Consider the following 12,879-nt stretch of genomic DNA (forward strand, 5'->3'; position numbering starts at 1 on the left):
AAGTGCTTCAATCGCAGACTGCAGTGTGAAATGCCCCATGATTGTGTCAGATCTGATAAGTGATGTTTTCCTGTGCCTAAATGTACCAGATACCACATGAAAAACCTATAAACATAAGATTTTATTTTTTTGCAGACTTATATTCCATACCGTGACAGTAAAATGACGAGGATTCTTCAGGATTCATTAGGGGGCAATTGTCGAACTACTATTGTTATTTGTTGCTCTCCGTCGTCATACAACGAGTCTGAAACTAAATCTACTCTGTTGTTTGGGCAAAGGTTAGTAGTCACTTTTCTTAGGAACCATGGATTCTTTGGAGGCATTGTTTGCACCTGCCATTGCATTTGTATAATTTATTTATGTTTCAGCATTTGATAACTTGCAGCAGAGTATTGTTTTCAGCAATGTACATGCGTTACAATTTTTCTGCTGTTTGTATGATATCAGACTTTGATTCTGCCTTCTTTTTCTGATTAGAGACAGGGTTAATTTATAGGGCAGATTTTTTTTTTAAAGACTTATCTGGTTTAACCTAGGCCAGCTATCCTTTAAGGCAGCATTTTTTCTACTACTAACTGAATGTTGGCCTTGTGCAGCATATTTATTTATTCAGTGGCTAGATTGAAGTATAACATGAATGATTTTATATTTTATACTGTTCATAAAGATCAATTTATGCTAATATATTAGCATTGAAGTTGCACTTGGTCTTCTTTAGTTTTTGTTATGTATTTAAAACTTGGTGTAGGAAAACGGCTCCCTGTTGCAATTACTCCCCACATTTTCCCTGCTATTGATGCTGACTTGACTGAGAGTGTGCTAGGACCCTGCTAACCAGGCCCCAGCACCAGTGTTCTTTCACTAAAAAATGTACTATTGTTTCCACAATTGGCACACCCATGGCACACAGATAAGTCCCTTGTAAAAGGTACCAGTGGTACCAAGGGCCCTGTGACCAGGGAAGGTCCCTAAGGGCTGCAGCATGTATTGTACCACCCTAAGGGACCCCTCACCTAACACATGCACACTGACATTGCAGAGTGTGTGTGTTGGTGGGGAGAAAAAGGCAAAGTCTACATGGCATCCTCCTCAGGATGCCATGCACACAAAATACTTCCTGTGGCAGAGGTAAGTCACCCCTCTAGCAGGCCTTAAAGCCCTAAGGCGGGTGCATCACACCACAGGTGAGGGCATAGCTGCATGAGCAATATGCCCCTACAGTGTAAGTCCATTCCTATACATTGTAAGTACAGTGTGGCCGTATTTAGTATATGGTCTGGGAGTTTGTCAAAAACAAACTCCACAGTTCCATAATGGCTACGCTGAATACTGGGAAGTTTGATATCAAACTTCTCAGAATAATAAAACCACACTGATGCCAGTGATGGATTTATGAAAAAATGCACACAGAGGGCATCTTAGAGATGCCCCCTGTGGTATTTTACCCAGTCCTTCAGTACAGGACTGACCGGTCTGTGCCAGCCTGCTACTGAGACGAGTTTCTGACCCCATAGGGTGAGAGCCTTTGTGCTCTCTTAGGCCAGAAACAAAGCCTGCACTGGGTGGAGGTGCTTCACCCCTCCCCCCTGTAGGAACTGTAACACCTAGCAGTGAGACTCACAGGCTCAGACTTTGTGTTACAATGCCCCAGGGCACTCCAGATAGTGGAGATGCCCTCCCCTCCGGACACAGCCCCCACTTTTGGCAGCAAGTCCGGAGGAGATAATAAGAAAAACAAGGAGGAGCCACCCTCCAATCAGGATAGCCCCTAAGATGTCCCGAGCTGAGGTGACCCCTACCTTAAGAAATCCTCCATCTTGTTTTGGATTCCCCCTGGTAGGATTAGGGATGTGCCCCCCTCCCCACAGGGAGGAGATACAAAGAGGGTGAAGCTACCCTCAAGGACAGTAGCAATTGGCTACTGCCCCCCAGACCTAATCCCACCCCTAAATTAAGTATTAAGGGCGACCCTGAATCCAGTAAATCAGATTCCTGCAACCTGAAGAAAGAAAGAGGACTGCTGACCTGAAAGCCCTGCAGAGACGACAGTGACGATAACTGACTTGGCCCCAGCCCTACCGGCCTGTCTCCAGACTCAAAGAACCTGCACAGCAACGCATCCAGCGGGTCCAGCGGACTGACCTGCACCTAAAGGACCAAGAACCTCCTGAGGACAGCGGCTCTGTCCAAAAACAGCAACAAGAAACCAACTTTAAAGAGACTCTCGTCTCACTTTGGAAGCATGAGTCTTCTCACCCTGCACCCAACGCCTCCAGCTCGAGTTCAAGTAAACCAACACCGCAGAGAGGACTCCCAGGCGACTGCAATGACGTGGACACCCCGAGTCGACCTCCCTGCACCCCCACAGCGACACCTGCAGAGAGGATCCAGAGGCTCCCCAAGACCGCGACTGCCTGGTAACAAAGGAACCCGATGCTTGGAACAAGCACTGCACCCGCAGCCCCCAGGACCGAGAGGAACCACCTATCAGTGCAGGACTGACCAGCAGGCGGTCCTCATCCTAGCCCAGTCGGTGGCTGGCCCGAAAAGCCCCCCTGTGCCCTGCCTGCATCACCAGAGTGACCCCCGGGTCCCTCCATTGCTTTCAGCGCAAAACCCGACACCTTATTTGCTTGCTCCACCTGGTCGCCACTGAGGGTATGTTTTGTGTGCCTGTTTTAATTCAAAGTTCCATACTTACCTGTGTGAAGTACCTTGCTGTAGGAAGTTGGCTCTGTATATACTATTTCAAAATAAGAAATAGTGTGCACAGAGTCCAAGGGTTCCCCTTAGAGGTAGGATAGTGGCAAAATTAAATAATTCTAATACTCTATTTTGTGGTAGTGTGGTCGAGCAGTAGGCTTATCAGAGGGTAGTACACACTCAAAGACTTACTCCAGGCCAATAGGTTTTTATATAGAAAAATATAGAAAAATATATTTTCTTAGTTTATTTTAAGAACCACAGGTTCAAGATTTGAAGTAAACACATAAAATGCAAGGTACTTCACACAGGTAAGTTAGGAATTTTGAATAAAAGCAGTATCATATACAGTCTTTGTTAACATGGCAATGAGCTATTTTAAAAGTGGACACTGCAAAAATCAACAGTTCCTGGGGGAGGTAAGTAGAGGTTAGATTGTGAGGAAGTAAAACACTTACAAGTCTCAGTTCCTGGGCATAGGCAGCCCACCGTTGGTGGGTTCAAGGCAACCCCAGAGTTACCACACCAGCAGCTCAGGGCCGGTCAGGTGCAGAGGTCAAAAAGGTGCCCAAAACACATAGGCACCTATGGAGAACAGGGGTGCTCTGTTCCATTCTGCCAGCAGGTAAGTACCTGTGTCCTTGGGGGGCAGACCAGGAGGGTTTTGTAGAGCACTGGGGGGGACACAAGTAGGCACACAAAGCACACCCTCAGAGGCACAGGGGCGGCCGGGTGCAGTGTGCAAAGCAGGCGTCAGGTTTTGGATAGGAAACAATGGAGGGACCCGGGGGTCACTCTAGCGGTGCAGGTAGGCACGGGGGGGCTTCTCTGGACAGCCACCTCCTGGGCTAGGCAGAGGGTCACCTGGGGGGGGGGGGGGTCACTCCTGTGCTGAGGTTCGGTTCCTTCAGGTCCTGGGGGCTGCGGGTGCAGTGCTGGTTCCAGGCGTCTGGTCCCTTGTTACAGGCAGTCGCGGTCAGGCGGAGCCTCTGGATTCTCTCTCTGTAGGTATCGCTGTGGAGGCTCAGGGGGGTCGTTTCTGGCTACTCACGGGCTTGCAGTCACCGGGGAGTCCTCCCAGTGGTTTTTGTTCTCTGGATCTCGAGCAGTGGGCGTCGGGTGCAGTGTGTGAAGTCTCACGCCTCCGGCGGGAAACGTAAAGTCTTTGAAAGTTGCTTCTTTGTTGCAAAGAAGTTGTTGGTTTTGAGCAGAGGCACTGCTCACGGGAGTTTCTTGGCCCTTTAGTCCAGGGCAGTCCTCTGAGGCTTCAGAGGTCGCTGGTCCCTGTTGGATGCATCGCTGGTTGCAGGTTTTCGAATCAGGAGACAGGCCGGTAGGGCTGGGGCCAAAGCAGTTGTCGTCTTCTCTGCAGACTTGTCAGTCAGCAGTCCTTGTTTCTTCAGGTTGCAGGAATCTGATTTCCTGGGTTCTGGGGTGCCCCTAAATGCTAGATTTAGGGGTGTGTTTAGGTCTGGGAGGGCAGTAGCCAATGGCTACTGTCCTGGTGGGTGGCTACACCCTCTTTGTGCCTCCTCCCCATGTGGTCAGCAACATGTCTGGTGTGTGGCAGGCTGGCAGAAACTGGTCAGCCTACACTAGAAGTCGGGTTGTTATTCAGGGAGCATCTCTAAGATGCCCTCTGGGTATATGTTACAATAAACTGCACACTGGCATCAGTGTGCATTTATTATACTGAGAAGTTTGATACCAATCTTCCCAGTTTTCAGTGTAGCCATTATGGAACGGTGGTGTTCGTGTTTGACAAACTCCCAGACCATATACTCTTATGGCTACCCTGCACTTACAATGTCTAAGGTTTTGCTTAGACACTGTAGGGGCATAGTGCTCAGGCACATATGCCCTCACCTGTGGTATAGTGCACCCTGCTTTAGGGCTGTAAGGCCTGCTAGACGGGTGACTTACCTATGCCACAGGCAGTGTAAGGTTAGCATAGCACTCTGAGGGGAGTGCCATGTCGACTTAGTCTTTTTCTCCCCAACAGCACACACAAGCTGAGAGGAAATGTGCTGAGTGAGGGGTCCCCAAGGTGCCATAAAACATGCTGCAGCCCTTAGAGACCTTCCCTGGCATCAGGGTCCTTGGTACCAGGAGTACCAGTTACAAGGGACTTATCTGAGGGCCAGGGCTGTGACAATTGTGGAAGCAAAGGTACAATTTATGGAAAGAACACTGGTGCTTGGGCCTGGTTAGCAGGGTCCCAGCACACTTTCAACCACAACTTAGCATCAGCAAAGGCAAAAAGTTAGGGGGCAACCATGCCAAGGAGGCATTTCCTTACACTTTCAATTTATTTACTTACCTACATTCTGAATCTTGTGGTTCTAAAATAAATTAAGAAAATAATATTTTTTGATAGAAAAACCTATTGGCCTGGAGTAAGTATTTGTGTGTGTTCCTATTTATTGCCTGTGTGTGTACAACAAATGCTTAACACTACCCTCTGATAAGCCTGCTATTTGACCACACTACCACAAAATAGAGCATTAATATTATCTAATGCTGCCACTATCAACCTCTAAGGGGAACCCTTGGACTCTGTGCACACTATCTCTCTCTTTGAGATAGTATATACAGAGCCAACTTCCTGCACTTGCTGTTTGCATATATTTTATTTTTATTATTAAATATTGTTGAATCATCATGGTCCGACATACGCGAATGCTAACTAATTTAAATCTTAAGGATTTTGCCTTCTGCATCACCAGGTGCTTTTCACAGTATTCTCTGTACAAGCCTTTGCAGAAATATTATAACTGAGCATCAACCCATAAAATTCACTTGAATTGGCCTTTTGCTATTTTCATTAAAGAACATTTAGTTTTAATGAAAGTCTTTTAGCTGGAGTTTGTTCACTAGTATTTTGTTTTTCGCCTGTTAGTGATGTTGAAGATGAGCATACAGTCTTTGGCATGTGCTGAATTTTGGCAAGATTATATGTTGGTGGCAAGATCTGTTTTAATGCCTTTACATGACTTGAAGTTGCGATCATCTTTTTCTGCCCTTTCAAGTAATGGGAAAGACTTACTTTGTATGCATTTTAGAGCACTGGTTGACTGGGAGTTCTTGGGATGCTCATTTTCTCTCGTTATTTCCATTCTCCAGTATTGTATCTTTCATAGATTCACATGCTTGAGTCTTCCTCGTCATCATGCTGGGAGTTCCACGGTAACAGTAATATAAGCACTGTTGAACCATTAAAATTGAACCCTCATAGAAAACAGACATTGGTAGCCAATTGACATTGTTTTAAAGCATCCAAACTTCAACCAGTCAGGGCAGAGATCTGAAGCACTCATCCGCTGAAGAGCCACCATACCTCAGATTTCTTAACGCACGTTGTTAGGGAGTCTCCCTGAGTTCTACTCAGTCACAGTGTTGCTCAGCTCAACCTTTGACCTGACAGCTTTCCAGTTTGACCAGAGCCACCGAGAACACCTGAGGTACAGTTGGAAGTGTGCTTGGTTTACTTTTTTTTCATCATGTCTGAGCATTCCAAGTAAAGGTTCTTCAGGCTTTGCAGGTCCTATGGAAAGTCTAGACTTTTCTCAGAAGATCCTCACAGAGAATGCCTCTACTGTTTATACCCTCGGCACAAACCTAAAGAGTGCAGATATTTCTGCACCTTTTCGGCAAAGACTCTTAAAGACCATGAAGCCAGACTGCTCCTCTGGTTGTGAAAGAAAAAACAGCACTTTGATTCAGATTCTGACTCTGAGGAGAGAGGCCATTACTCCTCAAAGAAGCAAAAAGAAGGGTCTCTGCCCCCTCTCCCACCACCCCCAGAGGATTGAGGCACAAAAAAGATTAAGCCTCACTCCAGGGTGACCAGTGAGGAGAGGTCTAAAGTTAAGGAGCTGGCTGGTCCTTCTTCCTCTCAGGCACAGCAGTCTGCCACAATTTAATCTGCGTCTTCTACACCTTTCGAGGAACCTTAATTGAAAAATCTCACCCATTGACGAAGGTTACTGCATTAATGACCATTGCAATGACGTCATTTATAAAAACAGTGACTAACATCTTCGACAGTGACAGCGACCGCCATCTCTGTGTCGGCGACAGTGACAACCACGTCATTCTCATCGACAAGACAGTCTCTGACAACATGAATATCATTGCCAGCGGCAACACCATTACCTGAGATCCTAAGGTCGACGAAGATTACTTCTGGGGGTACAGTGTCAACGACACCATCGACGAGCACAATGGACGTATTGCTTATTTCTTCAAAGGGCATTCATCATATTTGGCCCAAGACTTATCCCATATTTCTCTATTACCACCATTATGCTTGCTGGAAATGCAGGAGTCAGCAGATGAGGTACTTTTTGGCCCCACTTACTGCCCCTACCAACTCAATGGGAAGTGCCAGGAGTCGAAGGATGAGGGGCCAGAACAGTCCGTCTGTCTGGAGGGTGACTTTTCTTTCAAGGACCAGGACCGTCATCCGCCTCAAGAATATGACTCTTTTCAAGAACATTACCCATATGAAGAGTCTGAGGATGATCATCATCAGATTCAAGACTGACCTGTCATGATATTGATCTTCGTTTAATGATGAACTATTATAAGTGATTGCACAACCTGTTATAGTGGCTGCCTCGACTCCTAAGAGTCTGTCTTCCTTGCAACCTAGAGAGAAGCCTGTGTTGCCCTCATTCACTATCTCGGACACCTTTGCTGACAGCGATGGTGACCAGCCACCTGAGGAGGGTGAAATTCAGTTTGGTGTTCAGACCAACGTGAATGTGATGATTATGTGGCACCGTTACCAGAGACTCCAATTTCTCCTCCAGCGGACTCCCCACTAGCAGACATTGGGGGATTTCATGACATCACAGACAGGGCATGCAATTGTTTCGACCTTCTGCTTCAAATGAAGCAAATTGAATGTTTTCTCTATGATTTTAAGCTTATCGCTCTATTAGAGCCATCCCGCCTGTGGGCTTCATTTGTCAGGAAGAAATAAGTGTTCGAGAAAAGTGACTTAAAAGTGATGTGTTCTCTCCGTTTCTGCTCATTCCAGGGTCATCCACGAGATGAAGTGCGATCCTTGCCATTTAAGCTTCATAGCCCCAGCGCGGTAAAGACAGTATTTGTTCAAAGAGCTACTTTTCCTGTCAGTACAGACAATTCCACCCTGTACAGAATCTTTTGTCATTGAATGAGGGGCAAGTGCTGCATCCACAAATTTGCACACTCCGTGTCAGCCTCACTCCTCACAACATTGAATTTGGTGCCCTAGGTCTCTCTGAGGAATTCTCATCTATTTTGAAAAAGGCTCAGGCTGCATCAACATACTAATGCTACTCAGCCAAGTGAAGAAGACTTTGTCCATGGTGTGCTTCTCAATCTTTTCATCCCATCTCATCTACACTGGAGCGGATCCTCCCATATCTGTTGCATCTTGCAAAATCAGGGCCCACTCATTCTTCCATTAAAGTCCATATATCAGCCATTTTCAGATTCAGGAGACGTTCTCGGGATTTATCACTATGGTCAGATCGCTTGGTGAAGGAGTTCATGAAGGAGCTTTTTCAGGCCTTTCCTCCAGCTAAGATTGCTTCGGTGCAGTGGTAGTTTAACACAGTCTTGTCTCAGCTTATCAGATCTCCTTTTGAACCGGTTCACAAGACGGACTTGAAATTTCTCCCTTGGAAAGTGTAATTTCTGTTAACTATCACGTCTGCAAGAAGAATGTGAGATCCAAGCGTTTACGATCCAAGACTCCATCTTTTCATTCAAATAAAGTCATACTTCACACTAAACCAAAGTTTATTCTGAAAGTGCCGTCTTATTTTCACTTAAACCAGTTATTCTATCAACCTTTTTTCTTAACCCATCATCTCCTTGGTAGAGAGCCTTACCGTCTCTGGAAATTCATCATTGTCTGAAATTCTATTTGGATAGAACAAAATCAGGAAGTCCAACCAGCTTTTGGTTTCTTACACACTGAACTTAAAGAACAGACCTTGTCGGGGGCAAGCATTGCTAGCTGGGTGTTGGCGACCATCGCCTTTTGCCATGAAAAGGCAGTAAGTCCACTATCTGCCAAGGTAAAAGCACATTCTATTTGAAAGGTCGTTACTTCAGTCGTTGACTGATATCTGCAGGGCGGCCTTGTGGGTTAATACCCACAGCTTCACGAAATACTACTGCCTAGGTGCATGGAACAAGGCAGTTGTGGTGGTTGGACAAGCTGCGCTTTGATATCTCTTTTCATAAGGTAGGCAGCATGAGATTTGTTGACTCATTTCTTAGTGTGATGTCTAATTGATGCTTTCTCAGCCTCTTTTACTGTATATATTAGGCTGATCAGATAGAGGTTCCTCATATCAAAGTGTAGTATTACATGTTATTCTTGGAAAATAACTGTCTATATCAATTGCGCATGGTGAGTTGATTTGCCCTACCTACCTCCCTTTGGTACGACATGCTTGTCTGATTGAAGCATATGAATCAATGAAAGATTTAATACTGGAGAAAAAACAAGTTACCCTGTACACAGTGGTTCTCCACTGTTATCTTACGTAGATTCTCATGCATCTCCCTCCTCCCCATTAAGGCTCAGCATTGTTTATACGTCTTATTTTATATATTATACTCTTGTGCTCGAAATCTGAGGGATGGTGGCTATGCAGGGGATTAGGGCTTCAGGGTCTCTGTTCGGATTGGTTGAAGTTTGGATGCTTTGAAACAATGTTAGTTGGCTACCATTGTCTATTGTTTTCTGTTCGGGTTTAATTCTAATGTTTCAACACTGCTTATATTATGGTTACCGTGGGACTCCCACCATGGCGATTGGGAAGATTCAAGCATGTGAATGTATGAAAGCCAACAATACTGGAGAACCACAGTATACAGCTAAGTAACTTGTTTTTGTCTCTTATATCTATCATCTTTGATTGATCGTGTTACATTTTTTGGGATTGGGTCCTTGCGCTGAAAGCTCTCAAGTAACAGTCAAATATTATTTTGTGTAAGCAGTGCAAGATCAAGAGTGTAATCTAGGATGCACTGAAGTTACTTTTTACTCCCTTTTGCATTTATTTGTGATCTCTTGAAGAATATATTCATCACTTCACATTACAACAGACATATTTGTCACCTCTTGATCTTCCATTTGTGAGTGGTCCTCACATTCCTTTATTGTGAATGCCACTGTGTGAGGCCATTTCTGGTTTAGTCTGACTCAGAACACGTTGACTGAACTCCTTAATTGATGATATGAACCATTGTAAAGAAGTCACCATACTCTGGGTACACTATTGCCTCATAGAGTTGATCGATCCGACAGTACACTGTAGACTCAGTGGTAGTATCTGAGGTAAAGAATTCTGTAAGAATAATCAACACCAAACAAAATGATGCATTATGCAAACAGCAAGCCAACTGAAGCAGGATTAGCGTATGGCACGAAACAAGAGAACTTAATGGTAGTTTGAATGGTGATCAAGAAGGCAACAATCATTTGCAGCAAACTAGGCAGATACGGATACTTGGTGGTAGAGCAGGGGGGGGGGGGGCACAGTAGAAGTCTTCTGAAGATTGACCAAGCTACACGAAAATGATTTAGGTCACAGCAGGATATATGTTGAAGAACGGTTTCCAGCATAATAAACTCTAGTTGATATTCCCTACCTTGTGTTCTACCAGGAATATCCCTGGCTAAGTCCCCATGCTTGGCCCTTGTTTGAAGCAGGTCATGGTCCATATCCTGAATTCCAAACCTTTTAACTTCTCTGCTAGCTTTGTCTTTATGCAGTAGCTTTCATAGAAAGCAACGTTTAGTGGCTGAAGAAGCAGATTCTACTCCAAACTGATTGATCAGTAGCTATTATACACTGCCCTAGTCTTTGCTCTAAAAACTTACTTCTCCAAGCTTTTCCATTGGTACGGCAAATGATTCCGTTAAGAAAGGGTAGAGTGAATTTCTGGTGGCCTTGCCACTATAGCCCGGTCACTTTTCATGAAGCCAACCTTCCTCTTTTTAGGACTTCAAAACATAGATATAGGAAGCTGGCCCTTTATGTGATATGTAGATAGTGTGTAAAGCGTCCAGGGGTCCCCCACTGAGTGGCCAGAGCTTGCTATGCCATCCCAAAGTGCTCTAATTAGGGGTAGTGTGATCAAGCAGCCTTAGGGTTAACACACAGGAGTGCAGGACATCGAGAAATACACGCAATACACAATCAATGAGACACTAGTTTCAAAAAGGAGATCCACACCAATTTATAAAAATAGAAAGTATCTTTATATATGTTTAGGCTTCAAAGAAAAATCGTTCAGGTAAGTACGTTTTTAAATAGGAATTCTTTTCACTTTAAAAAGTGGATATAGTGCAATTTCGGAGTTCTGCAATGTTATCCTATAGGAGGAAAAACAAGTTCTGCAAACATGTAGAGTGCAGCGACTTACAAGACTAATATCCACGAGTTGAGGTGAGTTGTGGGCAAGGTCCAAGGCAGCACCAGCAATACACCCTCTGCGGCACCGGGACGAGCAGGTACAGAGTTCAAAACAGCACTGGGTGCCCAATGTGTTATAATGGAGATGAGTCACTGCGAAAAGAGGTTGCAGACTCTGGCCGGAGGACACTCGGACTAAACCAACAGCGGGGCTCAGGCTTCCCAACGCTTGGACACAGGTAGGCCTCTTCTACACTGCTCAAGGGTGATGGATGCAGAGTTCTCCTTAGGTGTCACGTTTTCTTTACTGGAGCGGTCGTGGAGGGCGGCTGCGTACCGAGGCTGCAGACGTCATCGGGGAGTCCAGGGAGGGGTGAGACCATGATAGACTTCCACTTTGGAGGGTTGGAGAACCTTGTTGGCACTGGTGGTACACTTCAACGCAAAAACAACAAGTGATGGACGGAATGCTGAAAATTGTCAAACATTCACCCCCAGTACAGTGATCTGGGCCTAAATCCATCATTTTTTTGCCGCCCATGCCATTCCAGTTTGGACCCAGCCATATGCAAATCAGTCTTGACCCTGTTCCCCATGGGAACAGTCCAGCCCGAACTGCTAGGCCAGGTCAACCCCGTCGTCCAATTCAACTCTGGTTGGAGGCGGCGGGTGCAGTGGTATCTTCAGGTGTCGGGTTTTGGTGGTTCCAGAGGCTTCGGGAATCCCTTCTTTTGGAGTTTGCTTGAGGACAGGTCAGATGTTCACGGGAGGTCTTGAGACTTTAGTGAAAGCAGGCAGTCCTCCCTGGGTTTTGGAGTCATAGCTACAGGAGGAGTTGACTTTGGTGCAGATTTCGACAAGGGATACAGATAGACAGACAGGCTGGCAGGGTTGGTAGCAGGTCAGCTGCTTATTTTCTCCTCCTCTGCTTTTGCGGCTCTGTGTCCTTGGTCGTCTTAGGTCATCAGGATCTGCTTCTCTGGTGCTAATGGCTCCCCTAAATACTGAATTTAGAGGCATTAGGGGTGTGTATGGTAGTAGTCAGTGGCCGACTGATCCATGGGGTCACTAAGCCCCCTATATGACCACTTCCTGTGGGATAACCCTGTCCCAGAATTCCTAGGTATGCCATCACAAATATGGCTACCTCTGAAATTTTGTGTCCACCTCGCAGTATCCCAACGTAGGGGTGGTACTAGCCTAGGGTTGGCAGTTCTACCTGACAAGCTAATTTCCCTGTCTGCCCAGGTGCCAAGTGGATGGACAGGGAAGGGGGAGTGGCTTTCTGTCCTGTGAGGGGAGCCAGATATGTGTTTTAAAGGTAGCAGCCCTTTGAGTCTTGCCACCTTAGGAAGGCTAATCATCAGGTCATCATGTGGGAGGGAGTGTTACACCCTCTTCCTGGGCAGGCTTTTCTTCTGGGCCTCCTGAGAGCAGAAGGCTCTCACCCTAGGGGGCCAGAACCATGTCTCGGGTGGCAGGCTGGCAGAAACCAGTCCACAAGCACACCAGAGACTGGTAGGGTTTCAGAGGGCACCTCTAAGGTGCCCTCTGGGTGCATGTATTGGTAAATCCAACACTGCCATCAGTGTGGGTTCACCAGTATGAGATGTTTGATGCCAAACATCCCTATCTTCAGTGAAGCCATCATGTAGCTGAGGCAACTTGTGATGACCATTGTCCAACACATGCTTCCCTGGTCACTTACTGTAGGAAAGTAGCATCTTTTTAGCATAGTTAGCCCCAC

General features: G+C 45.9%; 1 protein-coding gene across 2 annotated transcripts in view; it reads left to right on the forward strand.

The window, feature by feature from the left end:
- The window catches only part of KIF5B (kinesin family member 5B), an 811,383-nt gene that overhangs the window by 276,069 nt on the left and 522,435 nt on the right, over positions 1–12,879 (forward strand). For both annotated transcript variants that reach the window (XM_069211250.1, XM_069211252.1), the window contains exon 10: positions 136–281. In XM_069211250.1, the coding sequence (XP_069067351.1) occupies positions 136–281 (146 nt within the window). The remainder of the gene's footprint in view (positions 1–135; positions 282–12,879) is intronic.

The sequence above is a fragment of the Pleurodeles waltl genome, chromosome 10, assembly GCF_031143425.1.
Source record: "Pleurodeles waltl isolate 20211129_DDA chromosome 10, aPleWal1.hap1.20221129, whole genome shotgun sequence".
Classification (NCBI taxonomy): domain Eukaryota; kingdom Metazoa; phylum Chordata; class Amphibia; order Caudata; family Salamandridae; genus Pleurodeles; species Pleurodeles waltl.